At 46.4% G+C, this 20,344-nt stretch overlaps 1 protein-coding gene across 1 annotated transcript in view; it reads left to right on the top strand.

Moving 5' to 3' along the window:
- The window catches only part of LOC311118099 (E3 ubiquitin-protein ligase RBBP6-like), a 66,620-nt gene that overhangs the window by 33,787 nt on the left and 12,489 nt on the right, over nt 1-20,344 (top strand). The window contains exons 10-18 of the mRNA XM_084192974.1: nt 2,241-2,461; nt 2,582-2,689; nt 2,851-2,929; nt 3,064-3,124; nt 3,217-3,280; nt 3,422-3,790; nt 4,940-5,059; nt 6,842-9,307; nt 9,486-9,630. Of these exons, the coding sequence (XP_084049100.1) occupies nt 2,241-2,461; nt 2,582-2,689; nt 2,851-2,929; nt 3,064-3,124; nt 3,217-3,280; nt 3,422-3,790; nt 4,940-5,059; nt 6,842-9,307; nt 9,486-9,630 (3,633 nt within the window). The remainder of the gene's footprint in view (nt 1-2,240; nt 2,462-2,581; nt 2,690-2,850; nt 2,930-3,063; nt 3,125-3,216; nt 3,281-3,421; nt 3,791-4,939; nt 5,060-6,841; nt 9,308-9,485; nt 9,631-20,344) is intronic.

Raw genomic sequence — 20,344 nt, 5'->3', positions numbered from 1 at the left:
TGTAAATATGTTGAATTCATTACTACATTACTGTCCATGTAACATACTGTATAAATATGTTGAATTCATTACTACATTACTGTTCATGTAACATACTGTATAAATATGTTGAATTCATTACTACATTACTGTCCATGTAACATACTGTGTAAATATGTTGAATTCATTACTACATTACTGTCCATGTAACATACTGTATAAATATGTTGAATTCATTACTACATTACTGTCCATGTAACATACTGTATAAATATGTTGAATTCATTACTACATTACTGTTCGTGTAACATACTGTATAAATATGTTGAATTCATTACTACATTACTGTCCATGTAACATACTGTATAAATATGTTGAATTCATTACTACATTACTGTCCATGTAACATACTGTATAAATATGTTGAATTCATTACTACATTACCGTTCATGTAACATACTGTATAAATATGTTGAATTCATTACTACATTACTGTTCGTGTAACATACTGTATAAATATGTTGAATTCATTACTACATTACTGTCCATGTAACATACTGTATAAATATGTTGAATTCATTACTACATTACTGTCCATGTAACATACTGTATAAATATGTTGAATTCATTACTACATTACCGTTCATGTAACATACTGTATAAATATGTTGAATTCATTACTACATTACCGTTCATGTAACATACTGTATAAATATGTTGAATTCATTACTACATTACCGTCCGTGTAACATACTGTATAAATATGTTGAATTCATTACTACATTACCGTTCGTGTAACATACTGTATAAATATGTTGAATTCATTACTACATTACTGTTCATGTAACATACTGTATAAATATGTTGAATTCATTGCTACATTACTGTCCATGTAACATACTGTATAAATATGTTGAATTCATTACTACATTACTGTTCGTGTGACATACTGTATAAATATGTTGAATTCATTACTACATTACTGTCTGTGTAACATACTGTATAAATATGTTGAATTCATTACTACATTACCGTTCGTGTAACATACTGTATAAATATGTTGAATTCATTACTACATTACCATTCATGTGACATACTGTATAAATATGTTGAATTCATTACTACATTACTGTTCCTGTAACATACTGTATAAATATGTTGAATTCATTACTACATTACTGTCCGTGTAACATACTGTATAAATATGTTGAATTCATTACTACATTACTGTTCGTGTAACATACTGTATAAATATGTTGAATTCATTACTACATTACTGTTCGTGTAACATACTGTGTAAATATGTTGAATTCATTACTACATTACTGTTCATGTAACATACTGTATAAATATGTTGAATTCATTACTACATTACTGTTCATGTAACCTACTGTATAAATATGTTGAATTCATTACTACATTACTGTTCATGTAACATACTGTATAAATATGTTGAATTCATTACTACATTACTGTTCATGTAACATACTGTGTAAATATGTTGAATTCATTACTACATTACCGTCCATGTAACATACTGTATAAATATGTTGAATTCATTACTACATTACGTCCATGTAACATACTGTATAAATATGTTGAATTCATTACTACATTACCGTCCATGTAACATACTGTATTAATATGTTGAATTCATTACTACATTACCGTCCATGTAACATACTGTATAAATATGTTGAATTCATTACTACATTACTGTTCATGTAACATACTGTATAAATATGTTGAATTCATTACTACATTACTGTTCATGTAACATACTGTATAAATATGTTGAATTCATTACTACATTACTGTTCATGTAACATACTGTATAAATATGTTGAATTCATTACTACATTACTGTTCATGTAACATACTGTGTAAATATGTTGAATTCATTACTACATTACTGTTCCTGTAACATACTGTATAAATATGTTGAATTCATTACTACATTACTGTCCATGTAACATACTGTATAAATATGTTGAATTCATTACTACATTACCGTTCATGTAACATACTGTATAAATATGTTGAATTCATTACTACATTACCGTTCATGTAACATACTGTATAAATATGTTGAATTCATTACTACATTACTGTCCATGTAACATACTGTATAAATATGTTGAATTCATTACTACATTACTGTTCCATGTAACATACTGTATAAATATGTTGAATTCATTACTACATTACTGTTCCATGTAACATACTGTATAAATATGTTGAATTCCTCTCCTCTCCACCAGGCGGTAAATAACTTCAAGAATGAGACGGGTTACACCAAACGCATGACGGGAGTAGCCCAGCCTCCCTTTGTTCCCAACCCCGCCCCTCCTCTTCAGCCTCAGTCCCGCCCTCAGTGCCCGCTCCAGCCTATCAGGAGCCAGCAAGACCCTCTCATGCCCCGCCCTCCAGCCTTAGACACGCCACCATTGGCTCAGCAGCAGCAGGTTGCCACGCCCCTCAGGTAAAGATACATGGAGTTCTCACTAGTGTCCTGGCGAAAAAAGATCAAATGCACAACAACCAACCAAGTTGCCTGGGTGACGTATTCCTCACACATTTATGATGTTATTTTTACCCCTAGGGTCGGGAACCAGAATAACTCCTCCCGCGTGGCTGCTGGCTCCTCCTATAACTCAGCGGGCCCCTCCCCCCAGCACCCAACCAATCACAACAACACGCTCATGCCAAAGTAAGATTCTCTCTCTCTCTCCTCGCTTTCTCTTTCTCTCTCTCTCTGTTTCTCTTTCTCTCTCTCATAGACACGGTCGTGTGTCCTGGGCCAGTGAATCCGAGCTGTCTGTAAGGTTTGGGACGTTTTTAAGTAATGATGATACATGTTTTGTTTTCCAGAGAGCCAGAGAGTGGTGGGGGTGCTCAGCCTGTGGTGGTCTCAGCCGACCCCCCTCTATCCACTCCCCTCATGGCCAAGGTGAACACACACACACACACACACACACACACACACACACACACACCTTCAAATGTATCTGTCTTTCATTGTCAATTCAGATAAAGGCTCCGTATTGTTGTTGATACAAAGTTCTGTTTGCGTGTTGTCCGCAGGGCTACCGTGTCCCAGTGCCGGGCCAACACCGGTCTGTTAGTCACACCCTGCAGAGGACAGGTAACACCAACCGCTACCAAACCCCAGAGACACCTTCCTCTTACAACCGACACTGTAGTATTTGAAAGTGCTGTTTTCCTCCTAACCGACAGGTCCTCCACCCAGGTCCAACCCCACTAGACCCTCTGAAGGACCACCCCATTGGGACAGGTACAGGTGTGTTCTCGTGGCTGTGTTCCTGCCTCGCTCAGTAATCTTGCCTCTGTTATATGAAGTTCCAACATTTTCGACAAATGCTATTACCCGGTTCACACCTGACTGATGACGTCATGTTCCTCTCTTCCTGTCTCTCTCCAGCCCCTCCGGTCGTGGCAGGAACCATAGCGACCGCGCCCCTCCCTCCCAGCCCCCTCCCTCCAACGTGCCACCCCCTCTCTACACCCCTCCCTCCCTTTTCTCTTCCCCGCTCCCCCATCCCCCGGGTGTCATGCCCCCCCACTACCCCCCTCCCCACTTCCCCCCGGGTCAACAGCCCCCATCCAGCTACTCCCTGCCCCCACCTGGCTACCCCCCCACCCCAGGAGTCACCAACCCTCCCTGGGCGCCCCCCAACACCCAGCCCCCCCTCACCGGCAAGCCCATCCCCTCCCCATCCTCCTCCTCCTCCTCCTCCTCCTTCCTCTCCAAGGATGAGTTCTACAGACAACAGAAGAGGCTGAAGGACAAGTGAGTGGACTGACTGTCATTCTTACGGTTGAGTAGGTAGTCTTCCTCTGTTCTGATGGACTGACTGTCATTCTTACTGTTGAGTAGGTAGTCTTCCTCTGTTCTGATGGACTGACTGTCATTCTTACTGTTGAGTAGGTAGTCTTCTGTTCTGATGGACTGACTGTCATTCTTACTGTGGAGTAGGTAGTCTTCCCCTGTTCTGATGGACTGACTGTCATTCTTACTGTTGAGTAGGTAGTCTTCCTCTGTTCTGATGGACTGACTGTCATTCTTACTGTTGAGTAGGTAGTCTTCCTCTGTTCTGATGGACTGACTGTCATTCTTACGGTTGAGTAGGTAGTCTTCCTCTGTTCTGATGGACTGACTGTCATTCTTACTGTTGAGTAGGTGGTCTTCCTCTGTTCTGATGGACTGACTGTCATTCTTACTGTTGAGTAGGTAGTCTTCCTCTGTTCTGATGGACTGACTGTCATTCTTACTGTGGAGTAGGTAGTCTTCCTCTGTTCTGATGGACTGACTGTCATTCTTACTGTTGAGTAGGTAGTCTTCCTCTGTTCTGATGGACTGACTGTCATTCTTACTGTTGAGTAGGTAGTCTTCCTCTGTTCTGATGGACTGACTGTCATTCTTACTGTTGAGTAGGTAGTCTTCCTCTGTTCTGATGGACTGACTGTCATTCTTACTGTGGAGTAGGTAGTCTTCCTCTGTTCCGATGGACTGACTGTCATTCTTACTGTTGAGTAGGTAGTCTTCCTCTGTTCCGATGGACTGACTGTCATTCTTACTGTTGAGTAGTTAGTCTTCCTCTGTTCTGATTCCTAACCAATCAATGACCTTAATTGATCAATCGAGTACAAGGTAGGAGTGAAAACTCAAGACACTCTGCCCCGTCAATGGAATGAGTTTGCCGCCTGTGTGTTCGGTCATTCTCCTCCGCTAACATGTATTGTGTGAGCGACTAAAGTCTCAGGCCAAAGTGTGGTTCACAGAACTACTTCTCTTTCAATCGCTCTAGTTTATCATTTTAACTGTGACGGGAGACGTTGACCCCGCTCATTAAACTGAGCAGTGTCCCTTCTCTCTCCTGCCTCACCTCTTCATACTGTTATCAAAAATATCGTTCCCTCTCCCTCCTGTCCTCCCCAGCTCCCACTGTCGCTATGGTAACCGGGAAAAGTCCAAGCTGGATGAGTTCACAAACGACTTTGCCAAGGAGCTGCTGGAGTACAGAAAGATCCAGAAGGAGAGGAGGCGCTCTTACTCCAGGTATAATATTCAATACTCATACAATACAGAAAGATCCAGAAGGAGAGACAACGCCCTTACTCCAGGTATAATACTCAATACTCATACAATACAGAAAGATCCAGATTACTCCAGGTATAATACTCAATACTCATACAATACAGAAAGATCCAGAAGGAGAGGAGGCGCTCTTACTCCAGGTATAATACTCAATACTCATACAATACAGAAAGATCCAGAAGGAGAGGAGACGCCCTTACTCCAGGTATAATACTCAATACTCATACAATACAGAAAGATCCAGAAGGAGAGACAACGCCCTTACTCCAGGTATAATACTCAATACTCATACAATACAGAAAGATCCAGAAGGAGAGACAACGCCCTTACTCCAGGTATAATACTCAATACTCATACAATACAGAAAGATCCAGAAGGAGAGGAGGCGCTCTTACTCCAGGTATAATACTCAATACTCATACAATACAGAAAGATCCAGAAGGAGAGACAACGCCCTTACTCCAGGTATAATACTCAATACTCATACAATACAGAAAGATCCAGAAGGAGAGGAGGCGCCCTTACTCCAGGTATAATACTCATACAATATTCACATAATACTCAGAACTGTAATACAACACTCATATAATAGTATTCTATACTCACATAATAGTATTCTATACTCACATAATATTATTGTATACTGCTTACACTTAATCTTTCCCTCTCTCTTTCTCTCTCTCCCTCTCCATCTGTCCTTTCTCTCTCTCCCTCTCCATCTGTCCATTTCTCTCTCTCCCTCTCCATCTGTCCTTTCTATCTCTCCCTCTCCATCTGTCCTTTCTCTCTCTCCCTCTCCATCTGTCCTTTCTCTCTCCCTCTCCATCTGTCCTTTCTCTCTCTCCCTCTCCATCTGTCATTTCTCTCTCTCCCTCTCCATCTGTCCTTTCTCTCTCTCCCTCTCCATCTGTCCTTTCTCTCTCTCCCTCTCCATCTGTCCTTTCTCTCTCCCTCTCCATCTGTCCTTTCTCTCTCCCTCTCCATCTGTCCTTTCTCTCTCTCCCTCTCCATCTGTCCTTTCTCTCTCTCCCTCTCCATCTGTCCTTTCTCTCTCTCCCTCTCCATCTGTCCTTTCTCTCTCTCCCTCTCCATCTGTCCTTTCTCCCTCTCCCTCTCCATCTGTCCATTTCTCTCTCTCCCTCTCCATCTGTCCTTTCTCTCTCTCCCTCTCCATCTGTCCTTTCTCTCTCTCCCTCTCCATCTGTCCATTTCTCTCTCTCCCTCTCCATCTGTCCTTTCTCCCTCTCCCTCCTCATCTGTCCATTTCTCTCTCTCCCTCTCCATCTGTCCTTTCTCTCTCTCCCTCTCCATCTGTCCTTTCTCTCTCTCCCTCTCCATCTGTCCTTTCTCTCTCTCCCTCTCCATCTGTCCATTTCTCTCTCTCCCTCTCCATCTGTCCATTTCTCTCTCTCCCTCTCCATCTGTCCATTTCTCTCTCTCCCTCTCCATCTGTCCTTTCTCTCTCTCCCTCACCATCTGTCCATTTCTCTCTCTCCCTCTCCATCTGTCCATTTCTCTCTCTCCCTCTCCATCTGTCCATTTCTCTCTCTCCATCTGTCCATTTCTCTCTCTCTCTCCCTCTCCATCTGTCCATTTCTCTCTCCCTCTCCATCTGTCCATTTCTCTCCCTCTCCATCTGTCCATTTCTCTCTCTCTCCCTCTCCATCTGTCCATTTCTCTCTCTCTCCCTCTCCATCTGCCCATTTCTCTCTCTCTCCCTCTGTCCTTTCTCTCTCTCCCCAGGTCTAGGTCGTCCTACAGTAGCTCTTCCTACTCCAAATCCCGTTCCCGTTCTCGTTCATACTCCCGTTCCTCCAGTCGTTCCAGATCCCGTTCTAGATCCCGTTCCAGGTCTTACTCCCGCTCCTCCCCTTACTCCCGCCGCCACGGACGACCTCGCGGCTACCGCTCCCGCTCCCGTTCCCGCGGCTACCGCCGATCACGCTCGCCACCGCCTTACCGGGGCCGAGATGTGGCGGGACGGGGGAGAGGACGGGGACGAGGAGGGGGGTACCGGTCACGCTCCAGATCACCAGGCCAAGGGGGTTACCGGACCCACACACCTCCACCCCCAAGCTCCAGGAAGCCTGCCGCTGCTGGGCCGCCGCCTGAGGGAGAGAGGAAATACCCGGGCCGGACCGGGGAGAGGGATCGGGAGAGGGAGCCGGCGGTGTACGGCCGAGGCCCAGACCACAACGACCCGTACGAGAGGGAGAGGTACCGGGAGTGGGAGAGGGAATACAGGGAGTGGTACGAAAAATACTTCAAAAACTACAGCTCCCACAACCCCCTTCCCAATACCCCCCCTCCCTACAGGGGCCGATCGGCGCTTAGCTCCACCCCTGCCCCTGTGCCACCCCCAGCCGGACGAAACAGAGACCCCCACAGCCCTCCTCCCCCCTCTGACTTCTACCCCTCCCCTCGACACCGCCTGGACCGTGAATCCTCCCCCTTCAGCCGAGGGAGGAGGCGAGGTGAGGGCTATCCCCCTCCCCCCTCACACCCTTCCCCCAGGGGCAGGAACCAGCCAATGACTTACCAGGAGAAGTGTGCTGAGCAGTTTGGACATCTGCCGCTGGCCCGGCCAGCCAATCAGGATCCTCAGATGCCACTGAAGGTCGCTAAGGGTGACGGAGGTCCGTCATCGAGCATCGCCGGTGCCACGGTCACTGTGACCTCCGACCTGAAAGAGCAGAAGCACAGGAAGAGGAAGAGGAGGAAGACGGAGGAGGGGAGAGGGGGAGGAGAGTCCTCGTACTCCAGTGCGTCTGACTCTACGGACGACGCTCGGAAAGAAGAGAAGAAGAGAACCAGGAGGACTCCCGTTGGCTCGTCAAGCCACGATGACTCCACCCCCGTACGGGACGAGCCGATGGACAGCGACGCCTCAGACGTAGTCCCGGACAAAGCTGATAGGTGGACCGGGGACAGTAAGGGGGAGGTAGAGGGGAGAAGAGGAGGGTCCAAACGCAGACCGGACTTCAGCACAGCTAGGAAAGACTCACCGTCCAAGAGCTGGAAGACCGACAGAGAGCGAGACGCAGAGACAGACCGGGACGAGACTGGGACAGACCGGGAAAAGATCACCCCAGCCAGTAGAGACCGGGACAAGATCACCCCAGCCAGTAGAGACCGGGACAAGATCACCCCAGCCAGTAGAGACCGGGACAAGACCACCCCAGCCGGTACAGACCGGGGCAAGACCACCCCAGCCGGTACAGACCGGGGCAAGACCACCCCAGCCGGTACAGACCGGGACAAGACCACCCCAGTCGGGACAGACCGGGGCAAGACCACCCCAGCTGGTACAGACTACCAGGAGACCTCTCTAACAGAACCGTCAGTCAAACGGGTCAAAGATGAATTTACTCCCCTCCAACCAGACTCTTCCAAACCCACCTCCCCCCAACCCCCTGCACCCCTAACATCAGCTCCCAAACTACCACCTCCTAAACCCGACCCAGACCAGGTCAAGCCGGTTAGAATCGACCCAGACCCATTCAAACCGGTTAGAACTGACCCAAACCAGTTTAAACCTGTCAGAACCAACCCAGACCAATTCAATACAGTTAAAACCGACCCAGACCAGTTTAAACCGGTTAGAACTGACCCGGACCAGTTGAAACCGTTCAGAACCGACCTGGACCATTCCAGACCAGCCAAGGAGGAGCAGAGAGGGAAGCGAGATCCAGAGGTTCGGCAGGACAGGGGCTCAGGGAGAGAGGACAAGCCCAGGAGAGAGGCTGACAGGCTGGGTAGAGAACAGGAGAGAGCCCCTGGCAAAGCTCCAGACACCAAGCCTGAGAAGAAGAGGAGGAGGAGGGGGAAGGAGGAGGAGGAGGAGGAGAGGAAGGCGAGAAAGGAGGAGAGGAGTACGTCTGATAAGGAGATGGAGGTGCCCCAAATCAAATCTCCCAGAGTGGAGCTCACCGACACCCCAAAACCCTGCAACCCCAAACGTGACGTAGAGAAGGAGATGGAGAGGGGTTCCATAAGGCCTCTGATGGAGGGAGAGCCTCAGAGGAAGATCAAGAACAACAACAGAGGAGGAGGGAGGCTGGCTGGGGCTGGTGTGGTTGTGGGCGTGGCCGGAACAGAGGCAGCCAATCAGAGCGGCTATATGAAGGGAAGCGTAGAGAGGAGCAGAGCCAAGAGGGGCTGTAAGGGCCTGGCGCCCGACGGATCAGGAGCCGTAGTGGATTACACCAGGTGAGACTGGCTGTCTGGGGTACTGACCGTGCCATCTAATAACAGCGGTGTGTCTCTAATAATAATGAGTGTCTACCTTAAGTGGAATGAATGGAAGTCTCTCTGGATAAGAGTGTCAATGTTAAGTCATAACACGTGATAAAGTCCTACTCTGAAATACTGTATGTGTTGTGTAAAGCAGCACCAGTCCCCCAGGGGGCAGTAGTCCTGTGTGTGGTGGAGCAGAGGGCAGAGCAGAGCACAGGAAGACTGTCGTTAAAACGCTGGAGGAATACACCAACGACAGCTCCGCACCTGCTGACGACCAGATAGTACTCGTACAGGTCAGAGACACACAGCTCTACACCTGTTAGACCAGATAGTACTCGTACAGGTCAGAGACACACAGCTCTACACCTGTTAGACCAGATAGTACTCGTACAGGTCAGACACACAGCTCTACACCTGTTAGACCAGATAGTACTCATACAGGTCAGACACACACAGCTCTACACCTGTTAGACCAGATAGTACTCATACAGGTCAGACACACAGCTCTACACCTGTTAGACCAGATAGTACTCATACAGGTCAGAGACAGCTCTACACCTGTTAGACCAGATAGTACTCATACAGGTCAAACACAGCTCTACACCTGTTAGACCAGATAGTACTCATACAGGTCAGACACACACAGCTCTACACCTGTTAGACCAGATAGTACTCATACAGATCAGACACACAGCTCTACACCTGTTAGACCAGATAGTACTCATACAGGTCAGACACACACAGCACTACACCTGTTAGACCAGATAGTACTCATACAGGTCAGAAACACACAGCTCTACACCTGTTAGACCAGATAGTACTCATACAGGTCAGACACACACAGCTCTACACCTGTTAGACCAGATAGTACTCATACAGGTCAGACACACACAGCTCTACACCTGTTAGACCAGATAGTACTCATACAGGTCAGACACACACAGCTCTACACCTGTTAGACCAGATAGTACTCATACAGGTCAGACACACACAGCTCTACACCTGTTAGACCAGATAGTACTCATACAGGTCAGACACACACAGCTCTACACCTGTTAGACCAGATAATACTCATACAGGTCAGACACACACAGCTCTACACCTGTTAGACCAGATAGTACTCATACAGGTCAGACACACACAGCTCTACACCTGTTAGACCAGATAGTACTCATACAGGTCTGACACACAGCTCTACACCTGTTAGACCTGATAGTACTCATACAGGTCAGACACACAGCTCTACACCTGTTAGACCAGATAGTACTCATACAGGTCAGAAACACAGCTCTACACCTGTTAGACAAGATAGTACTCATACAGGTCTGACACACAGCTCTACACCTGTTAGACCAGATAGTACTCATACAGGTCAGACACACAGCTCTACACCTGTTAGACCAGATAGTACTCATACAGGTCTGACACACACAGCTCTACACCTGTTAGACCAGATAGTACTCATACAGGTCAGACACACACAGCTCTACACCTGTTAGACCAGATAGTACTCATACAGGTCAGACACACACAGCTCTACACCTGTTAGACCAGATAATACTCATACAGGTCAGACACACACAGCTCTACACCTGTTAGACCAGATAGTACTCATACAGGTCTGACACACACAGCTCTACACCTGTTAGACCTGATAGTACTCATACAGGTCAGACACACAGCTCTACACCTGTTAGACCAGATAGTACTCATACAGGTCAGAAACACAGCTCTACACCTGTTAGACAAGATAGTACTCATACAGGTCTGACACACAGCTCTACACCTGTTAGACCAGATAGTACTCATACAGGTCAGACACAGCTCTACACCTGTTAGACCAGATAGTACTCATACAGGTCAGACACACTCAGCTCTACACCTGTTAGACCTGATAGTACTCATACAGGTCAGACACACACAGCTCTACACCTGTTAGACCAGATAGTACTCATACAGGTCAGACACACTCAGCTCTACACCTGTTAGACCTGATAGTACTCATACAGGTCAGACACACAGCTCTACACCTGTTAGACCAGATAGTACTCATACAGGTCAGAAACACAGCTCTACACCTGTTAGACAAGATAGTACTCATACAGGTCTGGCACACAGCTCTACACCTGTTAGACCAGATAGTACTCATACAGGTCAGACACAGCTCTACACCTGTTAGACCAGATAGTACTCATACAGGTCAGACACACAGCTCTACACCTGTTAGACCAGATAGTACTCGTACAGGTCAGACACACACAGCTCTACACCTGTTAGACCAGATAGTACTCATACAGGTCAGACACACACAGCTCTACACCTGTTAGACCAGATAGTACTCATACAGGTCAGACACACACAGCTCTACACCTGTTAGACCAGATAGTACTCATACAGGTCAGACACACACAGCTCTACACCTGTTAGACCAGATAGTACTCATACAGGTCAGACACACAGCTCTACGCCTGTTAGACCAGATAGTACTCATACAGGTCAGACACACACAGCTCTACACCTGCTGACGACCAGATAGTACTCATACAGGTCAGACACACAGCTCTACACCTGTTAGGCCAGATAGTACTCATACAGGTCAGACACACAGCTCTACACCTGTTAGACCAGATAGTACTCATACAGGTCAGACACACACAGCTCTACACCTGTTAGACCAGATAGTACTCATACAGGTCAGACACACACAGCTCTACACCTGTTAGACCAGATAGTACTCATACAGGTCAGACACACACAGCTCTACACCTGTTAAACCAGATAGTACTCATACAGGTCAGACACACACAGCTCTACACCTGTTAGACCAGATAGTACTCATACAGGTCAGACACACAGCTCTACACCTGTTAGACCAGATAGTACTCATACAGGTCAGACACACACAGCTCTACACCTGTTAGACCAGATAGTACTCATACAGGTCAGACACACACAGCTCTACACCTGTTAGACCAGATACTACTCATACAGGTCAGACACACACAGCTCTACACCTGTTAGACCAGATAGTACTCATACAGGTCAGACACACAGCTCTACACCTGTTAGACCAGATAGTACTCATACAGGTCAGAGACACACAGCTCTACACCTGTTAGACCAGATAGTACTCATACAGGTCAGACACACACAGCTCTACACCTGTTAGACCAGATAGTACTCATACAGGTCAGACACAGCTCTACACCTGTTAGACCAGATAGTACTCATACAGGTCAGACACACAGCTCTACACCTGTTAGACCAGATAGTACTCATACAGGTCAGACACACACAGCTCTACACCTGTTAGACCAGATAGTACTCATACAGGTCAGACACACAGCTCTACACCTGTTAGACCAGATAGTACTCATACAGGTCTGACACACACAGCTCTACACCTGTTAGACCAGATAGTACTCATACAGGTCAGACACACACAGCTCTACACCTGTTAGACCAGATAGTACTCATACAGGTCAGACACACACAGCTCTACACCTGTTAGACCAGATAATACTCATACAGGTCAGACACACACAGCTCTACACCTGTTAGACCAGATAGTACTCATACAGGTCAGACACACACAGCTCTACACCTGTTAGACCAGATAGTACTCATACAGGTCTGACACACAGCTCTACACCTGTTAGACCTGATAGTACTCATACAGGTCAGACACACAGCTCTACACCTGTTAGACCAGATAGTACTCATACAGGTCAGAAACACAGCTCTACACCTGTTAGACCAGATAGTAGTCATACAGGTCAGACACACACAGCTCTACACCTGTTAGACCAGATAGTACTCATACAGGTCAGACACACAGCTCTACACCTGTTAGACCAGATAGTACTCATACAGGTCTGACACACACAGCTCTACACCTGTTAGACCAGATAGTACTCATACAGGTCAGACACACACAGCTCTACACCTGTTAGACCAGATAGTACTCATACAGGTCAGACACACACAGCTCTACACCTGTTAGACCAGATAATACTCATACAGGTCAGACACACACAGCTCTACACCTGTTAGACCAGATAGTACTCATACAGGTCTGACACACAGCTCTACACCTGTTAGACCTTATAGTACTCATACAGGTCAGACACACAGCTCTACACCTGTTAGACCAGATAGTACTCATACAGGTCAGACACAGCTCTACACCTGTTAGACCAGATAGTACTCATACAGGTCAGACACACACAGCTCTACACCTGTTAGACCAGATAGTACTCATACAGGTCAGACACACACAGCTCTACACCTGTTAGACCAGATAATACTCATACAGGTCAGACACACACAGCTCTACACCTGTTAGACCAGATAGTACTCATACAGGTCAGACACACACAGCTCTACACCTGTTAGACCAGATAGTACTCATACAGGTCAGACACACAGCTCTACGCCTGTTAGACCAGATAGTACTCATACAGGTCAGACACACACAGCTCTACACCTGCTGACGACCAGATAGTACTCATACAGGTCAGACACACAGCTCTACACCTGTTAGACCAGATAGTACTCATACAGGTCAGACACACAGCTCTACACCTGTTAGACCAGATAGTACTCATACAGGTCAGACACACACAGCTCTACACCTGTTAGACCAGATAGTACTCATACAGGTCAGACACACACAGCTCTACACCTGTTAGACCAGATAGTACTCATACAGGTCAGACACACACAGCTCTACACCTGTTAAACCAGATAGTACTCATACAGGTCAGACACACACAGCTCTACACCTGTTAGACCAGATAGTACTCATACAGGTCAGACACACAGCTCTACACCTGTTAGACCAGATAGTACTCATACAGGTCAGACACACACAGCTCTACACCTGTTAGACCAGATGCTACTCATACAGGTCTGACACACACAGCTCTACACCTGTTAGACCAGATAGTAGTCATACAGGTCAGACACACACAGCTCTACACCTGTTAGACCAGATAGTACTCATACAGGTCAGACACACACAGCTCTACACCTGTTAGACCAGATAATACTCATACAGGTCAGACACACACAGCTCTACACCTGTTAGACCAGATAGTACTCATACAGGTCAGACACACACAGCTCTACACCTGTTAGACCAGATAGTACTCATACAGGTCTGACACACAGCTCTACACCTGTTAGACCTGATAGTACTCATACAGGTCAGACACACACAGCTCTACACCTGTTAGACCAGATGGTACTCATACAGGTCAGACACACAGCTCTACACCTGTTAGACCAGATAGTACTCATACAGGTCAGAGACACACAGCTCTACACCTGTTAGACCAGATAGTACTCATACAGGTCAGACACACACAGCTCTACACCTGTTAGACCAGATAGTACTCATACAGGTCAGACACACAGCTCTACACCTGTTAGACCAGATAGTACTCATACAGGTCAGACACACAGCTCTTCACCTGTTAGACCAGATAGTACTCATACAGGTCTGACACACAGCTCTACACCTGTTAGACCAGATAGTACTCATACAGGTCAGACACACACAGCTCTACACCTGTTAGACCAGATAGTACTCATACAGGTCAGACACACACAGCTCTACACCTGTTAGACCAGATAGTACTCATACAGGTCAGACACACACAGCTCTACACCTGTTAGACCAGATAGTACTCATACAGGTCAGACACACAGCTCTACACCTGTTAGACCAGATAGTACTCATACAGGTCAGACACACACAGCTCTACACCTGTTAGACCAGATAGTACTCATACATTTCAGACACACACATCTCTACACCTGTTAGACCAGATAGTACTCATACAGGTCAGACACACAGCTCTACACCTGTTAGACCAGATAGTACTCATACAGGTCAGACTCACACAGCTCTACACCTGTTAGACCAGATAGTACTCATACAGGTCAGACACACAGCTCTACACCTGTTAGACCAGATAGTACTCATACAGGTCAGACACACACAGCTCTACACCTGTTAGACCAGATAGTACTCATACAGGTCAGACACACAGCTCTACACCTGTTAGACCAGATAGTACTCATACAGGTCAGACACACAGCTCTACACCTGTTAGACCAGATAGTACTCATACAGGTCAGAGACACACAGCTCTACACCTGTTAGACCAGATAGTACTCATACAGGTCAGACACACACAGCTCTTCACCGGTTAGACCAGATAGTACTCATACAGGTCAGACACAGCTCTACACCTGTTAGACCAGATAGTACTCATACAGGTCAGACACACAGCTCTACACCTGTTAGACCAGATAGTACTCATACAGGTCAGACACACACAGCTCTACACCTGTTAGACCAGATAGTACTCATACATTTCAGACACACACAGCTCTACACCTGTTAGACCAGATAGTACTCATACAGGTCAGACACACAGCTCTACACCTGTTAGACCAGATAGTACTCATACAGGTCAGACTCACACAGCTCTACACCTGTTAGACCAGATAGTACTCATACAGGTCAGACACACAGCTCTACACCTGTTAGACCAGATAGTACTCATACAGGTCAGACACACACAGCTCTACACCTGTTAGACCAGATAGTACTCATACAGGTCAGACACACACAGCTCTACACCTGTTAGACCAGATAGTACTCATACAGGTCAGACACACAGCTCTACACCTGTTAGACCAGATAGTACTCATACAGGTCAGACACAGCTCTACACCTGTTAGACCAGATAGTACTCATACAGGTCAGACACACACAGCTCTACACCTGTTAGACCAGATAGTACTCATACAGGTCAGACACACACAGCTCTACACCTGTTAGACCAGATAATACTCATACAGGTCAGACACACACAGCTCTACACCTGTTAGACCAGATAGTACTCATACAGGTCAGACACACACAGCTCTACACCTGTTAGACCAGATAGTACTCATACAGGTCAGACACACAGCTCTACGCCTGTTAGACCAGATAGTACTCATACAGGTCAGACACACACAGCTCTACACCTGCTGACGACCAGATAGTACTCATACAGGTCAGACACACAGCTCTACACCTGTTAGACCAGATAGTACTCATACAGGTCAGACACACAGCTCTACACCTGTTAGACCAGATAGTACTCATACAGGTCAGACACACACAGCTCTACACCTGTTAGACCAGATAGTACTCATACAGGTCAGACACACACAGCTCTACACCTGTTAAACCAGATAGTACTCATACAGGTCAGACACACACAGCTCTACACCTGTTAGACCAGATAGTACTCATACAGGTCAGACACACAGCTCTACACCTGTTAGACCAGATAGTACTCATACAGGTCAGACACACACAGCTCTACACCTGTTAGACCAGATGCTACTCATACAGGTCTGACACACACAGCTCTACACCTGTTAGACCAGATAGTAGTCATACAGGTCAGACACACACAGCTCTACACCTGTTAGACCAGATAGTACTCATACAGGTCAGACACACACAGCTCTACACCTGTTAGACCAGATAATACTCATACAGGTCAGACACACACAGCTCTACACCTGTTAGACCAGATAGTACTCATACAGGTCAGACACACACAGCTCTACACCTGTTAGACCAGATAGTACTCATACAGGTCTGACACACAGCTCTACACCTGTTAGACCTGATAGTACTCATACAGGTCAGACACACACAGCTCTACACCTGTTAGACCAGATGGTACTCATACAGGTCAGACACACAGCTCTACACCTGTTAGACCAGATAGTACTCATACAGGTCAGAGACACACAGCTCTACACCTGTTAGACCAGATAGTACTCATACAGGTCAGACACACACAGCTCTACACCTGTTAGACCAGATAGTACTCATACAGGTCAGACACACAGCTCTACACCTGTTAGACCAGATAGTACTCATACAGGTCAGACACACAGCTCTTCACCTGTTAGACCAGATAGTACTCATACAGGTCTGACACACAGCTCTACACCTGTTAGACCAGATAGTACTCATACAGGTCAGACACACACAGCTCTACACCTGTTAGACCAGATAGTACTCATACAGGTCAGACACACACAGCTCTACACCTGTTAGACCAGATAGTACTCATACAGGTCAGACACACACAGCTCTACACCTGTTAGACCAGATAGTACTCATACAGGTCAGACACACAGCTCTACACCTGTTAGACCAGATAGTACTCATACAGGTCAGACACACACAGCTCTACACCTGTTAGACCAGATAGTACTCATACATTTCAGACACACACATCTCTACACCTGTTAGACCAGATAGTACTCATACAGGTCAGACACACAGCTCTACACCTGTTAGACCAGATAGTACTCATACAGGTCAGACTCACACAGCTCTACACCTGTTAGACCAGATAGTACTCATACAGGTCAGACACACAGCTCTACACCTGTTAGACCAGATAGTACTCATACAGGTCAGACACACACAGCTCTACACCTGTTAGACCAGATAGTACTCATACAGGTCAGACACACAGCTCTACACCTGTTAGACCAGATAGTACTCATACAGGTCAGACACACAGCTCTACACCTGTTAGACCAGATAGTACTCATACAGGTCAGAGACACACAGCTCTACACCTGTTAGACCAGATAGTACTCATACAGGTCAGACACACACAGCTCTTCACCGGTTAGACCAGATAGTACTCATACAGGTCAGACACAGCTCTACACCTGTTAGACCAGATAGTACTCATACAGGTCAGACACACAGCTCTACACCTGTTAGACCAGATAGTACTCATACAGGTCAGACACACACAGCTCTACACCTGTTAGACCAGATAGTACTCATACATTTCAGACACACACAGCTCTACACCTGTTAGACCAGATAGTACTCATACAGGTCAGACACACAGCTCTACACCTGTTAGACCAGATAGTACTCATACAGGTCAGACTCACACAGCTCTACACCTGTTAGACCAGATAGTACTCATACAGGTCAGACACACAGCTCTACACCTGTTAGACCAGATAGTACTCATACAGGTCAGACACACACAGCTCTACACCTGTTAGACCAGATAGTACTCATACAGGTCAGACACACACAGCTCTACACCTGTTAGACCAGATAGTACTCATACAGGTCAGACACACAGCTCTACACCTGTTAGACCAGATAGTACTCATACAGGTCAGAGACACACAGCTCTACACCTGTTAGACCAGATAGTACTCATACAGGTCAGACACACACAGCTCTTCACCGGTTAGACCAGATAGTACTCATACAGGTCAGACACAGCTCTACACCTGTTAGACCAGATAGTACTCATACAGGTCAGACACACAGCTCTACACCTGTTAGACCAGATAGTACTCATACAGGTCAGAGACACACAGCTCTACACCTGTTAGACCAGATAGTACTCATACAGGTCAGAAACACAGCTCTACACCTGTTAGACCAGATAGTACTCATACAGGTCAGACACACACAGCTCTACACCTGTTAGACCAGATAGTACTCATACAGGTCAGACACACACAGCTCTACACCTGTTAGACCAGATAGTACTCATACAGGTCAGACACACACAGCTCTACACCTGTTAGACCAGATAGTACTCATACAGGTCAGACACACACAGCTCTACACCTGTTAGACCAGATAGTACTCATACAGGTCAGACACACAGCTCTACACCTGTTAGACCAGATAGTACTCATACAGGTCAGACACACAGCTCTACACCTGTTAGACCAGATAGTACTCATACAGGTCAGACACACACAGCTCTACACCTGTTAGACCAGATAGTACTCATACAGGTCAGACACACACAGCTCTACACCTGTTAGACCAGATAGTACTCATACAGGTCAGACACACACAGCTCTACACCTGTTAGACCAGATAGTACTCATACAGGTCTGACACACAGCTCTACACCTGTTAGACCAGATAGTACTCATACAGGTCAGACACACACAGCTCTACACCTGTTAGACCAGATAGTACTCATACAGGTCAGACACACACAGCTCTACACCTGTTAGACCAGATAGTACTCATACAGGTCAGACACACAGCTCTACACCTGTTAGACCAGATAGTACTCATACAGGTCAGACACACACAGCTCTACACCTGTTAGACCAGATAGTACTCATACAGGTCAGACACAGCTCTACACCTGTTAGACCAGATAGTACTCATACAGGTCAGACACACACAGCTCTACACATGTTAGACCAGATAGTACTCATACAGGTCAGAGACACACAGCTCTACACCTGTTAGACCAGATAGTACTCATACAGGTCAGACACACACAGCTCTACACCTGTTAGACCAGATAGTACTCATACAGGTCAGACACACAGCTCTACACCTGTTAGACCAGATAGTACTCATACAGGTCAGACACACACAGCTCTACACCTGTTAGACCAGATAGTACTCATACAGGTCAGACACACAGCTCTACACCTGTTAGACCAGATATTACTCATACAGGTCAGACACACACAGCTCTACACCTGTTAGACCAGATAGTACTCATACAGGTCAGACACACAGCTCTACACCTGTTAGACCAGATAGTACTCATACAGGTCAGACACACACAGCTCTACACCTGTTAGACCAGATAGTACTCGTACAGGTCAGACACACACAGCTCTGCACCTGTTAGACCAGATAGTACTCATACAGGTCAGACACACACAGCTCTACACCTGTTAGACCAGATAGTACTCATACAGGTCAGACACACAGCTCTACACCTGTTAGACCAGATAGTACTCATACAGGTCAGACACACACAGCTCTACACCTGTTAGACCAGATAGTACTCATACAGGTCAGACACACATCTCTACACCTGTTAGACCAGATAGTACTCATACAGGTCAGACACACACAGCTCTACACCTGTTAGACCAGATGGTACTCATACAGGT

The sequence above is a fragment of the Coregonus lavaretus genome (genome assembly GCF_964263955.1).
Source record: "Coregonus lavaretus genome assembly, contig: HAP1_SCAFFOLD_1129, whole genome shotgun sequence".
Lineage (NCBI taxonomy): Eukaryota > Metazoa > Chordata > Actinopteri > Salmoniformes > Salmonidae > Coregonus > Coregonus lavaretus.
The sequence above is the reverse complement of the archived record's forward strand: the minus strand, read 5'-3'. Positions and strand labels throughout refer to the sequence as shown.